Source organism: Plectropomus leopardus, chromosome 7, assembly GCF_008729295.1.
Source record: "Plectropomus leopardus isolate mb chromosome 7, YSFRI_Pleo_2.0, whole genome shotgun sequence".
In the NCBI taxonomy this organism is placed as follows: Eukaryota; Metazoa; Chordata; class Actinopteri; order Perciformes; family Serranidae; genus Plectropomus; species Plectropomus leopardus.
The window spans coordinates 26,259,296-26,272,690 of NC_056469.1; the positions used below are offsets into that span (position 1 = coordinate 26,259,296).

The 13,395-nt window shown below is 42.6% G+C and overlaps 1 protein-coding gene across 2 annotated transcripts in view; it reads right to left on the bottom strand.

Annotated features, from left to right (window-relative positions):
* Window positions 1-1,102: 1,102 nt before the first annotated feature.
* LOC121945936 (circadian-associated transcriptional repressor-like) overlaps window positions 1,103-13,395 on the bottom strand; it is a 29,931-nt gene continuing 17,638 nt past the window's right edge. Inside the window, exons 1-6 of one of the 2 annotated variants that reach the window (XM_042490312.1) lie at window positions 10,765-10,939; window positions 8,266-8,618; window positions 7,498-7,573; window positions 7,066-7,144; window positions 5,821-6,004; window positions 1,103-5,692 (exon numbers count right to left, since the gene is read on the bottom strand). In XM_042490312.1, coding sequence (XP_042346246.1) covers window positions 5,093-5,692; window positions 5,821-6,004; window positions 7,066-7,144; window positions 7,498-7,573; window positions 8,266-8,616 — 1,290 coding nt within the window. In that variant the 5' untranslated portion in view covers window positions 8,617-8,618; window positions 10,765-10,939 and the 3' untranslated portion in view covers window positions 1,103-5,092. Of the gene's footprint in view, window positions 5,693-5,820; window positions 6,005-7,065; window positions 7,145-7,497; window positions 7,574-8,265; window positions 8,619-10,764; window positions 10,940-13,395 lie in introns of those variants that run through there. The other variant, XM_042490313.1, reaches the window with a different exon arrangement.

Genomic DNA, 13,395 nt, shown 5'->3' on the forward strand with positions numbered 1-13,395 from the left:
TTATTTTAAATAATATTACAATTTACCGCCATCCAGTTTGTGTTTTGAGTTATGGTTAATTTGGGGTGGTTTATCAATCACATTTCAGAGATATGAAAATCACCTATTGTGTTTTATATTCATATATATATATACATATATATACATATGAGGGGCACATATGACACAGGGGTTTTGGGCTTTTGGTCTCATTAAGTACTAATAATCTGTATTTGTATTGGCCCTGAAAAAAACAGCATCAGTCGACCCCTACTACCACCCCAAACTGTCTCCTTTCTTTGACTTCTTCCTTCTTATCTTGTTAGTTTCATAATCACTGCCTTCCCGATTACGTAGGTTAAACCGAAATTACTGGCTCATCGTTTCCGTGGAGTACATACAGATTGTGGTGTATTACTTTCCATAGGTACACATGAGCAGTGTATGAGAGCAGACTTTTATTAGGAAGGACAATGCACACGCTCTAAATATTAAGGGTAAAATCTACACTTACATGTGTGTAATATACTTCCCCGACGACAGAGGAGCGCAGAGCACTTTGGTGAGTGATCACTGAGGTTAACTTTCGACTCTCACTCTTTGATTTTCTTAGGACGGGCTGAAATTACGACGGCTCCGTGCAGAGATCAGACGTGAGTTTTTGTTTGACTGTTCTGCTACAGAACCAGGAGAGAACGACAGACACAGCGATGCCGGCCTCTGCTTATTATGATCTCATGAAATAAACAACACACATGTAGAGTGTCTGCTCTATAGAAGCAGCTGGTTGGAGGATCAGCCCCCCCTCTGATACTGCCAGTCAGATTACCGAGGCTGTAGTCTCACACCCGGCTGCCCCTCCTCTTCCCTACCCTCTCCCTCCCTTCATCACCCAAACCCCCCCTCGCCCTCCCACACACACACGCACACACACACTTCAAAATGTACAGTCTGTAAATCTGCACCCCATTGAGTCACACATCTGTTTAGTGAGAGCTGCTTTCCAAAACACGCATCTCACTCACATCGTCACGCTTCAAATAAAAGGAAAACAAATGTTTGCACATGAACAAATGTACAAAAATAAAAAACCAGACAGTTCAGCTTTCAAAAATGTGTCATTTATTAAAAGATTTTTTCCTGTTCATCAGTATTGAAAAAGTAGCCAGAAGAGTATTATCATGTAAAGTTGGGGTTGAGAGAAAGACAGAGTTTAGTTTAGAAAGAAAAGATACTAACGGGATTGAGGGAGATGAAGGAGAGAGGGCAAGGGCAGACGAATGAAGCAGAGTGGGGGAGGGGGGGGGGGGCGGGGGGGGAACTACAGTCAGCTTTTACAGTTTAAGAAGAAAAATAAAGGCAGCTAAAATAAAAAAAAAAAACAAAAACATTATTTCTGACCAAACAGCAGTGGTCGCTGCAGTAGAAAACATACAGTACATGAAAAAAAAGGACATAAACGATGAAAAATAAGTGCAATTGGTTTCTCTGTCACACCATAACCGTATAAAAACAGGAGTGGGGAGGACGCCCCCCAGACTCCGATCGCGAGTCAGCATCTGGTACATGATGCCGTCACGTTTGAAGACGGGTAAGACGGTCTGACTCTGGGTCCGCGACTGAAGGTTTGTACGCTCCTTCCTCCGCAAACGTAGGCAGGAAGACGGAGGCTGCCAGTGGCTCTGTGTTCACACGTGGTGCTTGTTTTTCAGAGGAGTCTGGTACGTGGATATCCCTCCTCCTCTATTCATGTAAATAGTTTACGAACCGCTCATAGCAATTTAAAAATATTTTTAGTCTAAGTATTTACAATACATTTGCAATATAGGTAAATCCAATCTGATCGCTGGAACCCTCCTTGGTTTAGAGAATATTGTGTAGCAGATTTCCAGATTTGTCCTATCAAACATCAGAACTGGAATCAGAATAGCAGCAGTGGAGGGTGGTGCAAATAAAGATTTCCTCCCTTACATTTATATTTCTATTTTCTCAGTTTTTCTTTTTTTTCAAGTTTTCAAGAGCACCAGCTACGAGTGCAGCTCAGTCTGTTCCTCTGTTGATCAGAACCAAAAGAAAAGCTCCAAAGGAGGCTACACTTCAATACTACATGACAAATAGTAGCCACTGCTGTTGGTGTGTGTCAAGGTTGGACATGTAGGCAGTTTATGCAACTGTAGATGTCTGAGTACAAGAGCTGGACGCCGGTTTTTAAGCAGTAGACAGACATATATACAAAGACACCTCACTGACTGTGTCGCTCCATTACAGCCATACATCAGCACTGCCGCCATCATGCTGGAGACGGCAAGACTTCCCAATAATTCAGGAGGTACAGTTTTTTCTGGGGAAAAAAAGCACTATAATGTTTGTATTTCGCAAATAGTTGCTATGAATTGTTTTTATATTTATGGGTTAACATTTACAAAAAAACTTTATTAGAATCTCAATATTTTGGCTGAAATTGCTGCAGGATGCTTAAGAAAGGAGTGTGTGTAAGGCTTACATGAACACAATTTCTAACGTTAAAGTTATAAATTAAGTCAAAATTGGACTTTCTCATGCATTTGGCCTATTATCCTTGTGGAAACCTCCCTATATGATAAAATTTACTGTGGAAGTAGACAACTTTTCAAATAGCGCTAACCAGCTAACAGTGTATTCATCACTAAAACCTAATAGTATATGGTAACTTTTAACACTGCAAAATTTAGACAGGCCACGGCAACAGAACAATCTTTTTGTTTTTTTTAGATTATCAAACCAACAGTGGATCATAGATTATTGTTTCTGACTGCTGGCAAAAGCTAACAAAGCTAGCGCACAGAAGTTAGCGGCCTTTATTTTAGCATAATTGTGCCTGGGTGCAGAACCAGGCTCCCAGGAAATACACCCAGCCTGGCATCAAAATTAAATTACAGTTTTCAGTTATATCTCGTGGTGTTGCTGGACCCAAAAAAGTTTTTCCACTGTCAGAGACGAGTCAAGAAAAGCTGCAAGATTAAATAATTTTATGCCGATTCAAGTAAACGGAGCGCTAAACTGAAAGTAGCCAACTCGGCCAGCAGAAGTCTCGAGTTCCCTCTCTACGGGCCAAATGACGTTGAAGCAGTGCTGATCATCGGGGTAATTTTACACATGGAAATTGAATGTTTATGGCTTCATGCGCCAATGAGCAACTTTTAGGAAGTGAACAGGGCCCCGCCTCCAACGCTGTATCCAGTTCTCATCGAATTCCTCCGCTCGTTTATGAAATAAACGGAGTACATGTTTTCTCGCCGTGGCCTTTCTAAAATCAGCAGTGGAAGTTTCTATCTTGTTTCAGTGTCGATGAGCTAACTAGCAGCCGTCATAAGCTAGCTGGCACGCTAGCTAGGAGAGAAAATTACCTAAATACACACAAGTGTTAACTAAGGAAGCAGCTAAATTCATGCCAGAAAAAAAAGTGATTTTTTTTTACAATTCCCAATGATGATTCAGTTTATGTACGCCACACACACTCCTCTATTGAGCGTCACGCCTTTTAGGATAACTATGGAGATTGTACTGATGATAAAACCATTTTTTGGTACAAAACGTAGATCATAAATACATTTTTTTAAAAGGTAAACATTTTTGTGCCTTTTATCCAGAAAACCCGCAACTCCACTGTTTTACAGGAAAGTCTTACCTCTCCAAAACGGCAGCAACACTGACGTGGTTCAGCGGACAACGAGGCATCTATGTTTCTATATCTATGGTAGAGAGAAAGTTGGTGTTACTGTTGGTTTGGATGCTGCGTGTAACTTTAGATACCAGATGAAAACGACTACCTGTCAGCTTTTCGTGATTGAATGTGTACTGGTTTTGTAAGATCCAAGCAAACAATCAAAACGCAGTATGAATGCACTGAAAGCACCAAATGCTTTTCTGAACACATCCTATTTGGTAAAAAAGGCACAGTAGTCCAATAGTCCAATCATGACATTTCACTTCCTTCGTTTTTGTTTTTCTTTTTTTTCCTCATGATAGCAATAAAAACCACAAACTGTCAACAGCATCTTCCCAATCGCCTCAAAAACAATTGTAGGCCAAACTATGCGAGCGCACAGCAGGCGATATTCAGCTGCCCAATAAATAAATACAAACAATAAATAAACGCAGTGTCCGATCAACACATGAATAAATTAACTGTGGGACTCGAGAGTCTCATGTCTTTGAGTGGTCCTTGTTTTTGTTTCCCTCCGGCTGGTCTTTTTAAAGAACCTTTTGTGGGATTTTCACTGATCGCTGGTCAGTTTGCAGTCGAGGACCGGGCAGAAATCCACGGCGTGACATGAAAAGTTGACGTGTGATCTCTCGTTGTGATGACCTCTCGATGCCAAGTGCCCAAACAGTTCTTGCATTACATTCGTGAGTTGATGGCATCGTTTTCTCCACAGTTTCCGCTGAGTCCGACACCACACGTACAGTATAATGCTGCGTTCTGTACACCGTATTTCTCACGTCTCTAGCTACAAGATTTTCAATATTTCCTCCTCAAGCCAGATGTCTCGTTTCTATCTACATGTGAATGTAACCGCTATAAGCTTCACACTCAGCTCACCCTGTTACTCACTCTGGATTGAAGTTACTCACCACAATAAACACTGGAAGCTTTGATTACTGAGACAAACTTTTCTCATTTCGGATCAAATGTGTCCCGTGAGTTAGATGTCTGTGGAAACAGTCGTCTCTGAATACAGTGATTGCTTTCATGCCGAGGAAATCTTATTATTTACTCCTCCAAATTCTTCAAAATCTCTCCTTTTGATCATTACTTGCTTGCTTTAGGTGTTCTTTCCTACCCCCCCTCCACCACAACCGTTTCTGTGCACATTTAGATTATTATAGATTTATGATTATCAGCTCTGATAAATTTGATTTAACGCGTTATGTCCTGTTTGAAATATTGGCTGCAGTTGTGGTTTTGATGAGGGGGTTACGTGTGATCCGTCATTTGTCACCTACATTTCTTCCTCCCTTTAACGCATCTATAATCACAGGCCTTCAGCCTCTTCCCTTCATCCTCACTTAGCAGCTTTTAGCCCGGTGATGTAACAAGGCGAGGCTGCCGGCTCTTTGCTTACTCAACGCATCAGGTCTCCAAGGGGGCGGGGCACTCCCCTGGCAAAGGCGTAAGCGTGACTGGAGGAGTTTGACCCTGACATGTTTCGGTGGTCTCGCTCTGTTGTCCGGCAATAGGCTGGCTTTGGCACCGGGTTGGCTTCTTCAGATTTTTTGGGTGCTTGTAGGGTGTGGTAGAGGAGATGGAGCTGTCTTGTGTGGCTGGACTGCCCCTCCTGCTGGGCGGGAGGACGGCAGGCTGGTTTTCATTGTTACCCGCCACTGTCGGGCCCTCGTGTGTGGGACAGGCCTTTCGTGGGGACAGGATGGGGGCGACGTGGACCCATGTCAAGCTCGGCTCCGAGCTGTGACCGGCTTTGTATTTTGACTGCCTGCCTAGCTCCTCGCTGTCACTGTCCTTTCCCTTTGCGTCCTCGTTTAGCTGGCTGTTGCGGGCCACATCTGGTGAATTTTGGTTTGCATCAGGGGCCAGTGATGGAGGAGGAGGAGGGCCGTCCCTTTCACCACAATCTTGCTTCACCCTCTTCTCCTCCGCGCTGATTCGAGGGCACTTGAGAAGCACGGGGGAGGGCGTGGGGGAGTCTGTACCTGTCCAGCTGAGTCTGCGCTTCTGGAAAATGAGCAGGGAGAGTAATTTGCACGTGAATATAGAATTCAGTTTGTGGTGTTGTGAAGGAGAGAGGAAAGTTGTTTGTGCGTGCACAAGTAGGCTCCACAGAAAAACGCGTGCGTTCTCACCTTGACGGGAATATGTAACTGATCCCTGTGCTTGTGCGGCGGGGTGGAGCTGGAAGTGTCTTGGAGGGAACGAGCAGGGGACGCGGAGACGCTGGAGGCAGCAGAGACAGGCTGGGTGGAGATCTGAGGAAACCAAAGCTTCAGCATTATCTCCACCTGGAGCAGAGTGTTCAGGTACTTCTCCCTGCCAAAAAAAAAAAAAAAAAGAAAGACGTTAAAAAAAGACGACATAAATTGAAAGTAAGGAGCACATGGCAATGCTATTGTGTTAAAGCAGAGGAAAACATCTGGACATTTTATGATCCTGCGTATAGACTCAGATCTGTCTTCCTCTGGAGTTTGCTGTTTCTCTGCACTGCCGGTGAACGCTGTAACTCTACCTCCCCCGAGGACTGTTCAATAAAACATGGAACAGGAGAGGAGGCTTGAAATGGAAGACTACCTCATTGGTCCTTTCTTGTTTTAACTAATTATTTACACGCTATAATCCGACTAAAGGCCCAGACACACCGAACCGACATCAAAGAATTAATGGCGATGAAAGCAGACTGTTGCTTCGCCTCACGTTGCCTGTGTCTAATCCAAAAAGTGACTAAAGTCAATGGAAAACTAGTAAAAACTAGGAAAACTAGTACGTACACTCTAGTACGAAATTACTCTCCATACCAGCTGGTGGTGGTAGTCTGTGTTCATCATTTGAAAAGGGAAACCGGAAGACCGTAAGGATGGATTCAAGATTCTAGTTAGGCAGTTAGTTAGTTAACAACACAACCGGATAAAAGAAAAGAAAAAATGAAATTAACCGCGCGCTAAGGAATAATAACACAAACTACAAACCGTGTCTGCTGAAGGCCAAAAAAAATCTTACCTAATAAAAAATCTTTGTTTTGATCCAACGCTCTCTTGACTTAGTTTGTTTGCTTTCCTCTTCAGTTTTTCTTCTTGTGCATTGAGCTAAACTGCCAATCAGAGGGATTTCATATACTGACGTCTCTAACGCTGATTCAAAATGCTGAATCAAACGAAAAAAGCAGACAAGGGCCGACTGGTGCAAATAGTGCGGGACATACTGCAAAAACTAGGGCGACAGACGCCCACCGACGGCCCAAAATTGACCGAAGGCTGCCTAAAGGCTTGGTGTGTTAGAGCCCTAAGATGTAATGTCTTGTGATGTAGAGGCAAAATAAGAATGAGTGGCAGATAGTTTAAAACAATGATGGTGGGAAAGCGTGGACGACATCTTACCCGCTGTTGGGTCTCTGTAAAACCCCCACAATCCTCTGGATTCGATCCATGGCGACGCTCTGCTGGAAACTACTCAAACCTGTCAATCAAAAAAACATAATCCCCCAGTCAGCATTTGCACGATAAGACTCCTTAGTCACAAAATATGCATGCACGTGTAGACACTCACACTCAGACACACACCACTTTCACTTGTGATATCAGTACACTCCTGTGAGCTGATGAGTCAGACACAAGACTGTCGCTTCATACACGCTGCACTTTGGACCGCATCAATAGGCTGCGTCAATACACACTGCTGCACAGAGGAACACTCTCTACTGAAACGGACCGAGGCCCCTCAGATCATATAAACCTGCGTTCAGCACCCGCAGCTCGGGCTGCCAGTCTGCACACATGCCCGGCTGAAAGCGGTGATGTAAGGATGCTTACCTCGATCGAATCGGCCCCTCTTCAGTCCATTCAGCAGCTCCAGCAAAGGCCTGACAAAACCCTGCAGCTCAGCACACTGGCAGGGGAGAGGAAGACAGATTACTACTGGGTTTGGCCCTGCTGTCTGAATCAGTCTGCTTGGCTTTCCTCTGCACACGTAGAGAACCTCAGTAATGAGTCCTAAACCCGGAAATCAGTTAGCATTTCAGCACCTCTGGTTTTCTCGTCTCAAAGTCAGTGTTTTTTTTGTGGATATTTGGCTAAAGTCGAAAATAAGTAGTTGACACAAGCTTCTATGTTTTGTTCTACAACATAAAACACATCAACCAATACCCTACTGTGAACTTTAAAGCTTTTATGTGTTTTTAAAAAAGGCAGTTGCTAACAAGTGGCTAAATGAGACTATAGATCATCATCACACCGAACCGCACTGAACGCAGCGTTAAGGCCTCATAACGGTGGTGACGTGACTGTAGTGTAGGTTGTTTCAGCCAAGCAACAGCTTTACGCTTTTGGCGACTGCATTTCAGCTTCAAATCTTCTGAAAGTAGCATCCTTGTGTGAAGATTATGTTAAAGAACAAAAAGTATCAGTATCGTAACCATTGTTTGCCACAGAGCTTATTTTCTGCACCAATCCAATGGAAAAATCCCATATAGGCTTATTGATGAGGGAACCAGGGCGACGTTAGTTTTCAGGCTGGCCTACAGAAAAACATCATCCCTGAGGTTCTCTATCGCTCTGTCCGTCTTCTCATCAGTCCCTTACCTTTTGGGCAAACAGCAGGTCTCCTTGTGATTTTGGGCTCTGGCCTGAACCATCCGTCTCTTCCAAACTGATGTGAGCTGCCTTGCCGGCGCTCTCCGACCTATATGACTCTTCCTCTTCCTCTTTGTCTGTGAAGCCGTCACACGTCCACTGGGAACCGGGACTGTCTGACCCTCTGTCTCCATTCGACACGGAACCGCCCACGCCTCCGATGATGACAGAGGACGAGCTGTCTGTCAAGAAGACGTCTGTGTCGTCTTCTGCTTGCTCTGAGTCGCTGAACAAGAGGCTGTCGCTGGAGCTCAGCGAATCAAAGGAGGGCTGAGAGGAAGTGCTGCCCTGGGACTGCATTGCTGTTGGGGAGGAAGCAGAGGGTTACTGTAACAGTCGACTGTGCTGAGAAAGAAAATAAAGGACAACACTCAAAACTAGCAAGTTGCAACTAAAGTGAACAGGGTTCCCACAAATCTCATGGAGAATTTTCTATTCCTTTTTTAAGAAAACATGCCCTCAAACTCAGTTTTCTTAAAAAAACAATAAATAAATTTTAAAGTTTTCAATAAACTTTGACCAAAAATTAGAAAAAAAAAAAAGAAAAATCAGCGCAAGTCTTTAAAGAACATGTGTAAAGTTTTCTATAAAACTAAAACAACTCAAAAAATAAAAAACATGTTTTTATTTTAAAATATAAAATTGGCAGGAAAATAAAAACAAAATAAAGCAATTTATGTTCTATGCCCCTCCCCTTAAGCCAACAGTGCTTAAAAATAAATAAATTCACTGTTATGTTTAATTAATGTACTTAAGTTTCTTATACACTGCAAATTTCCACAATTTTTCCCAAAACTTTCAATAATTTTTACTAGTTCCACAACTTTGTAAAAATATGATTGCTGAATTCCATGACTTTTCCAGGTCTTCCATGACTGTGGGAAGCCTGAGTGACAGGCAGGTAAACAAAATCATGGCAAAGGATGGCTTTTCATTTCCTCCCTATCTAGCTACCAAAAATAATAACCCCAATTACTCAAAATGGTGGGTATACCAGTGCCCTAGTTAAACATGGTGCAGAGTGGGACTGGGGGTAGGCAGTAGGCACACAATGGTAGTGCATGTCTGGCTCCCATTGAGGAGATTGGAGACTGGAGAGGAGAGTAAAATGTGAGGGGGATGGGAGCTTGTAGAGTAGTGAAATCAGAATAGGCAGTCTCTCTCTCTCTCTCTCTTGCACTGCCTCCGGTGCTCTCTCTAGCCCCTCCTCTCTGTCTCGGGCTTGCTCTCCATCCCCCCTTAGATTCACACACACATACAAACCTCTTCCTCTACGGCTGTATTTCTGTATGCCTCTCATCTCGCTCTCTGCTCTCCCTTCTCTGCTCTCATCCTGTTCGTTATGCACACAAGCCTGGTGCTCCTCTTCCTTTCCTCTTCCACAGACCAGCCCTCCTCCTCCTCCTCCTCCTCCTCCTCCTCCTCTTCCTCACTCACATTTTACATTCTGTATCTCTGGCCATGTGCCTCTCTCTGTCTCATCTTTTTCCTTCCCTTTTGCTCTCTGTAATCTCCAAGCGCCTGCTGGTCTCTGATCCCACCAACACAGAGGAAGGGGAAATTAGAGGGGCCACATACACACCAACACAGCGTTTATCAATATAAGTCTAAACTCTCAGACAAAGGAGTGATACTGATTTTTTTTTTTTTTTTTTTCAGTTTGGCGAGAAGTAGCTAGAAGTCCAGAGTCCACAGAATATCTCAATTTCACAAATATAGAAGAGCACATTTTCAACAAGCCTGATCAGCTTTTACTACAAACACCATTCACATTTTATTCCTCTCTGATTGCTGGCACCGCTTCAGGCAAGCTGTTTCATCTTAAAAACCAAATGGCACGTTGTTTACATGCACTGAAACAAATTGTGGAAATAGAGCACTATGATTAAATGTGGTCTTTAATTCATTTTTCCCCCCACGCACACTGTGATTTAGCTCATGCTGGATGAGATGGGGCTCTGGGGGTAGAGTGGGTGGGATGGGGTGGAGGTGATGGTGCAGTCTGCACAGGTAGGCATGGACCATGAGGCTGCGTCTCAGGTGTTGGCTGCCTGTGTCTGCGCACCACGATGCCCACAACAGTAACTAATATATTCTTATACACAATTAAACGTACATTTCTAACTAAGCTATATAATTTTTTAAAAAAGCATTAAAAACCCCGGATGACATGACAATAAAGTAAAAATGAAATACAAAGCAATATATGTTTTATTGATGTAATATACCGGCAATTTAAAACCTGTGCTGACATGGTACATAAAGATCTATTATTAATATATATGGAACAAAGACACGTGAGAGAAAAAAATAAGCTTTTTGATATATTAACAAATAGTACATACAGGATACAGTGGGACAGGAAATTCCTGTAGGCTAGCTTGCCAACTTCGGGTAACGTTAGCCATAAAACAACAAAAAAACGTTAAACTAAGAGGAGCTACTCACCTTCTATAATGTGAGATAAAAACAGCAGCTGCCAGAAAGAATCGTTGACGGTTTTATCTCCCACTTTGATCGGACAGATCCGTCAGTTCACACTCCGGAGCTGGAGCAGCATCGGGGCGTCCAGCCTCGGCTGTCTCTCTCTGACACACACTCACACACACACCGCCCGGCCGGCCGTTCATCGGTTTGTGTCTTTGCTAGCTCTTTCTCTCGGCAGTTTACGAGCGTCAACATGTGCGCGGATCCACGTGCCCACGTTTTGCGCGTATTCCATTGGCTGCCGGCCCGGCAAAGTCGAACGCGATTGGCTGTCGTGTCCAGCCAGTGATTGCTTTACTCGCCGCTGATTGGACGGAGACGCGGGCACTCACGGTCCTGCCTTCTCGTGTCGCCCGTGTGCGTGGTGTCGGGGCAGCGCTGCTCTACTACAGCGAGAGGGTGTAAACACACGCACGCGCAATACGGCGTCGGCGCGAGAGATGCACAATATGTTCTATGCATCTGATGCGAGCTGTATTTGTTGCCCCGCCTCCTCACATTCAGTATCAAAACACTACAGCTCGTGTGCACCCAAAACCTTATGCAACCCAGTTCACTGCTGATTGGGTTCAATTAAATAAATGCATTCAGAATTAAACAGACACCAGCAGAACACAGATGACTTTTTTTCCTGGCTGTTGAGGATGATGAACCTCTAATCAGAGGAGAAGAAGCAAATATTTCAGAGAAAAAAGTCCATATTTTCTGGGATACAGGGGACATGCTCAAAATTTAGAATGTGCATTTGTCTCCCAAAAAAATGACTTTTATCTTGGTCAAATTAAAGATATTAACACCATAAATTGATGCAGAAATGGCATGGTGTGTTAAGAATTCACCAGAAAGCAGAAAACTGAGTGTTTGATGCTCAAATTGTCTGCCCAAAGCCCGTCATATTTGTCCTCCCCAGTGTTAAAACCTACGCTTCTGTATGTACAAAATACAGAGGATTATTTTTAAATCTCTCCAACCTGATCTCAATTGCCAGTTAAGTGTATAAATATGTAAAATGAGTTACTGTGATTTTTACATTACAATATACTCCAAGTCATTGGTGAAAAGCAACAAAGCAAACATGTACTCTAGTGCTGCACAACATACAAAAAAAATTACAATTTTTTTTTTTTTTTTGCAATTGAAATTGCAACATTTGTAGCAATTTTTGTGGGAATGGTTATTTTTGCATTGCTCCTTGCTCCCTGACAAAGAGCTAAATATGAAATGTTACTCAATAAGCCACTTGTTTATATTGTTCATACAGACTGATACAATTCTTGACAATAACCTGTTTGAGAAAATATCATTTAAAGGCTGACCTTATTTCTGGCAACAATCCAGCTGCACCTCACCACACAGACCATAGCACTCTCATCATTTGAAATTGTAGTGGAATAGATGATACATGAATTTTATAGTGTACAGAGTCAGTCGCCAGGCAACATCTATATCCAAGCGTGGATTATGTGACAGGCTCCTACGTTTGTGGAAGACATACAAACTTTGCTTGAGGAATTTTGTGTCTCTTTTGGTTGTTCTGTGTCTTTTTAGCCCCTTTCTTATTGCACAAAACTCCACTAACACTCATTAACATCTTACTTTTGCACTGTCCGACTACGCCCATGCATCACTCAAATATCATTCCAAATTAGTCTGCACCAAATTTGAAAGAGAGACTGAATAAGTATAATATGATATGATATGATATAATAATGATAAATTCAATAAAAATCAGTATCATAACATTTTCAGCTGCCTAAATGCTGCTTCTGTTGTTTAGTTAGCAGAAAGGCGGACTCTGCTGGAGAGCCCTATTCACGAAAGGAGTCTATAGCCTATTTTTCTCAGTTTCTCATGTTTAAAAAACCTTTGTACGCACACTTGTTTTGCTTTGTAGTCATTTTATGTCTATGTGGTTGTTTTGCCCTTTTGTAGTTATTTTGTATACTCTGCATTTGATTTGCATCTCTTTGTGGTCTTGTTGTGTCTCCTCCTGATCGTACATCTTAATTTGAGTAACATTTTAAAGGTAGAGACCAAGCTTCTGGTCTCTACCTTTAAAATGGCTTCTGACACATGTCTATATCCTCTTATTTGATTTAATCAAACAATTCAACTTTCATACTAAATCATGGCAATATACACCTCCATTTATAGACATGGATTTTTCTCAATAATTACAACATGTGTGTCCATCCCTCATAGTATAAAAAGCAGAGGACTTATATTTAGATTGAAATAAAAACATTTCCACTATAAAATTTTAGCAAAATGCAGGAAAAGAAGTGTTTGATGCTCAAAATTTCCTGGCAGAGAACCCAAATGCCATCAACTTGATATGTTTTCCTCCAATGTTGAAATCCAACTTGTCCTCTGGCATCCATCCTCTCTCCTCAGGCTATTCAAAGGGTTGACACAGACATCAATAAGACTATGCATTACTTATAAAATGTGACATTTACAGGAACAGGCCAAGTGTATAATATGTTTAACGGCTATGGGAATGCAGCATTGCCAAAAAATGGGTTGGCCTATTATTCCAAATTGGATCTTTTACCTATCTGAGATATTTTGACTAATTTAATTATCACACTC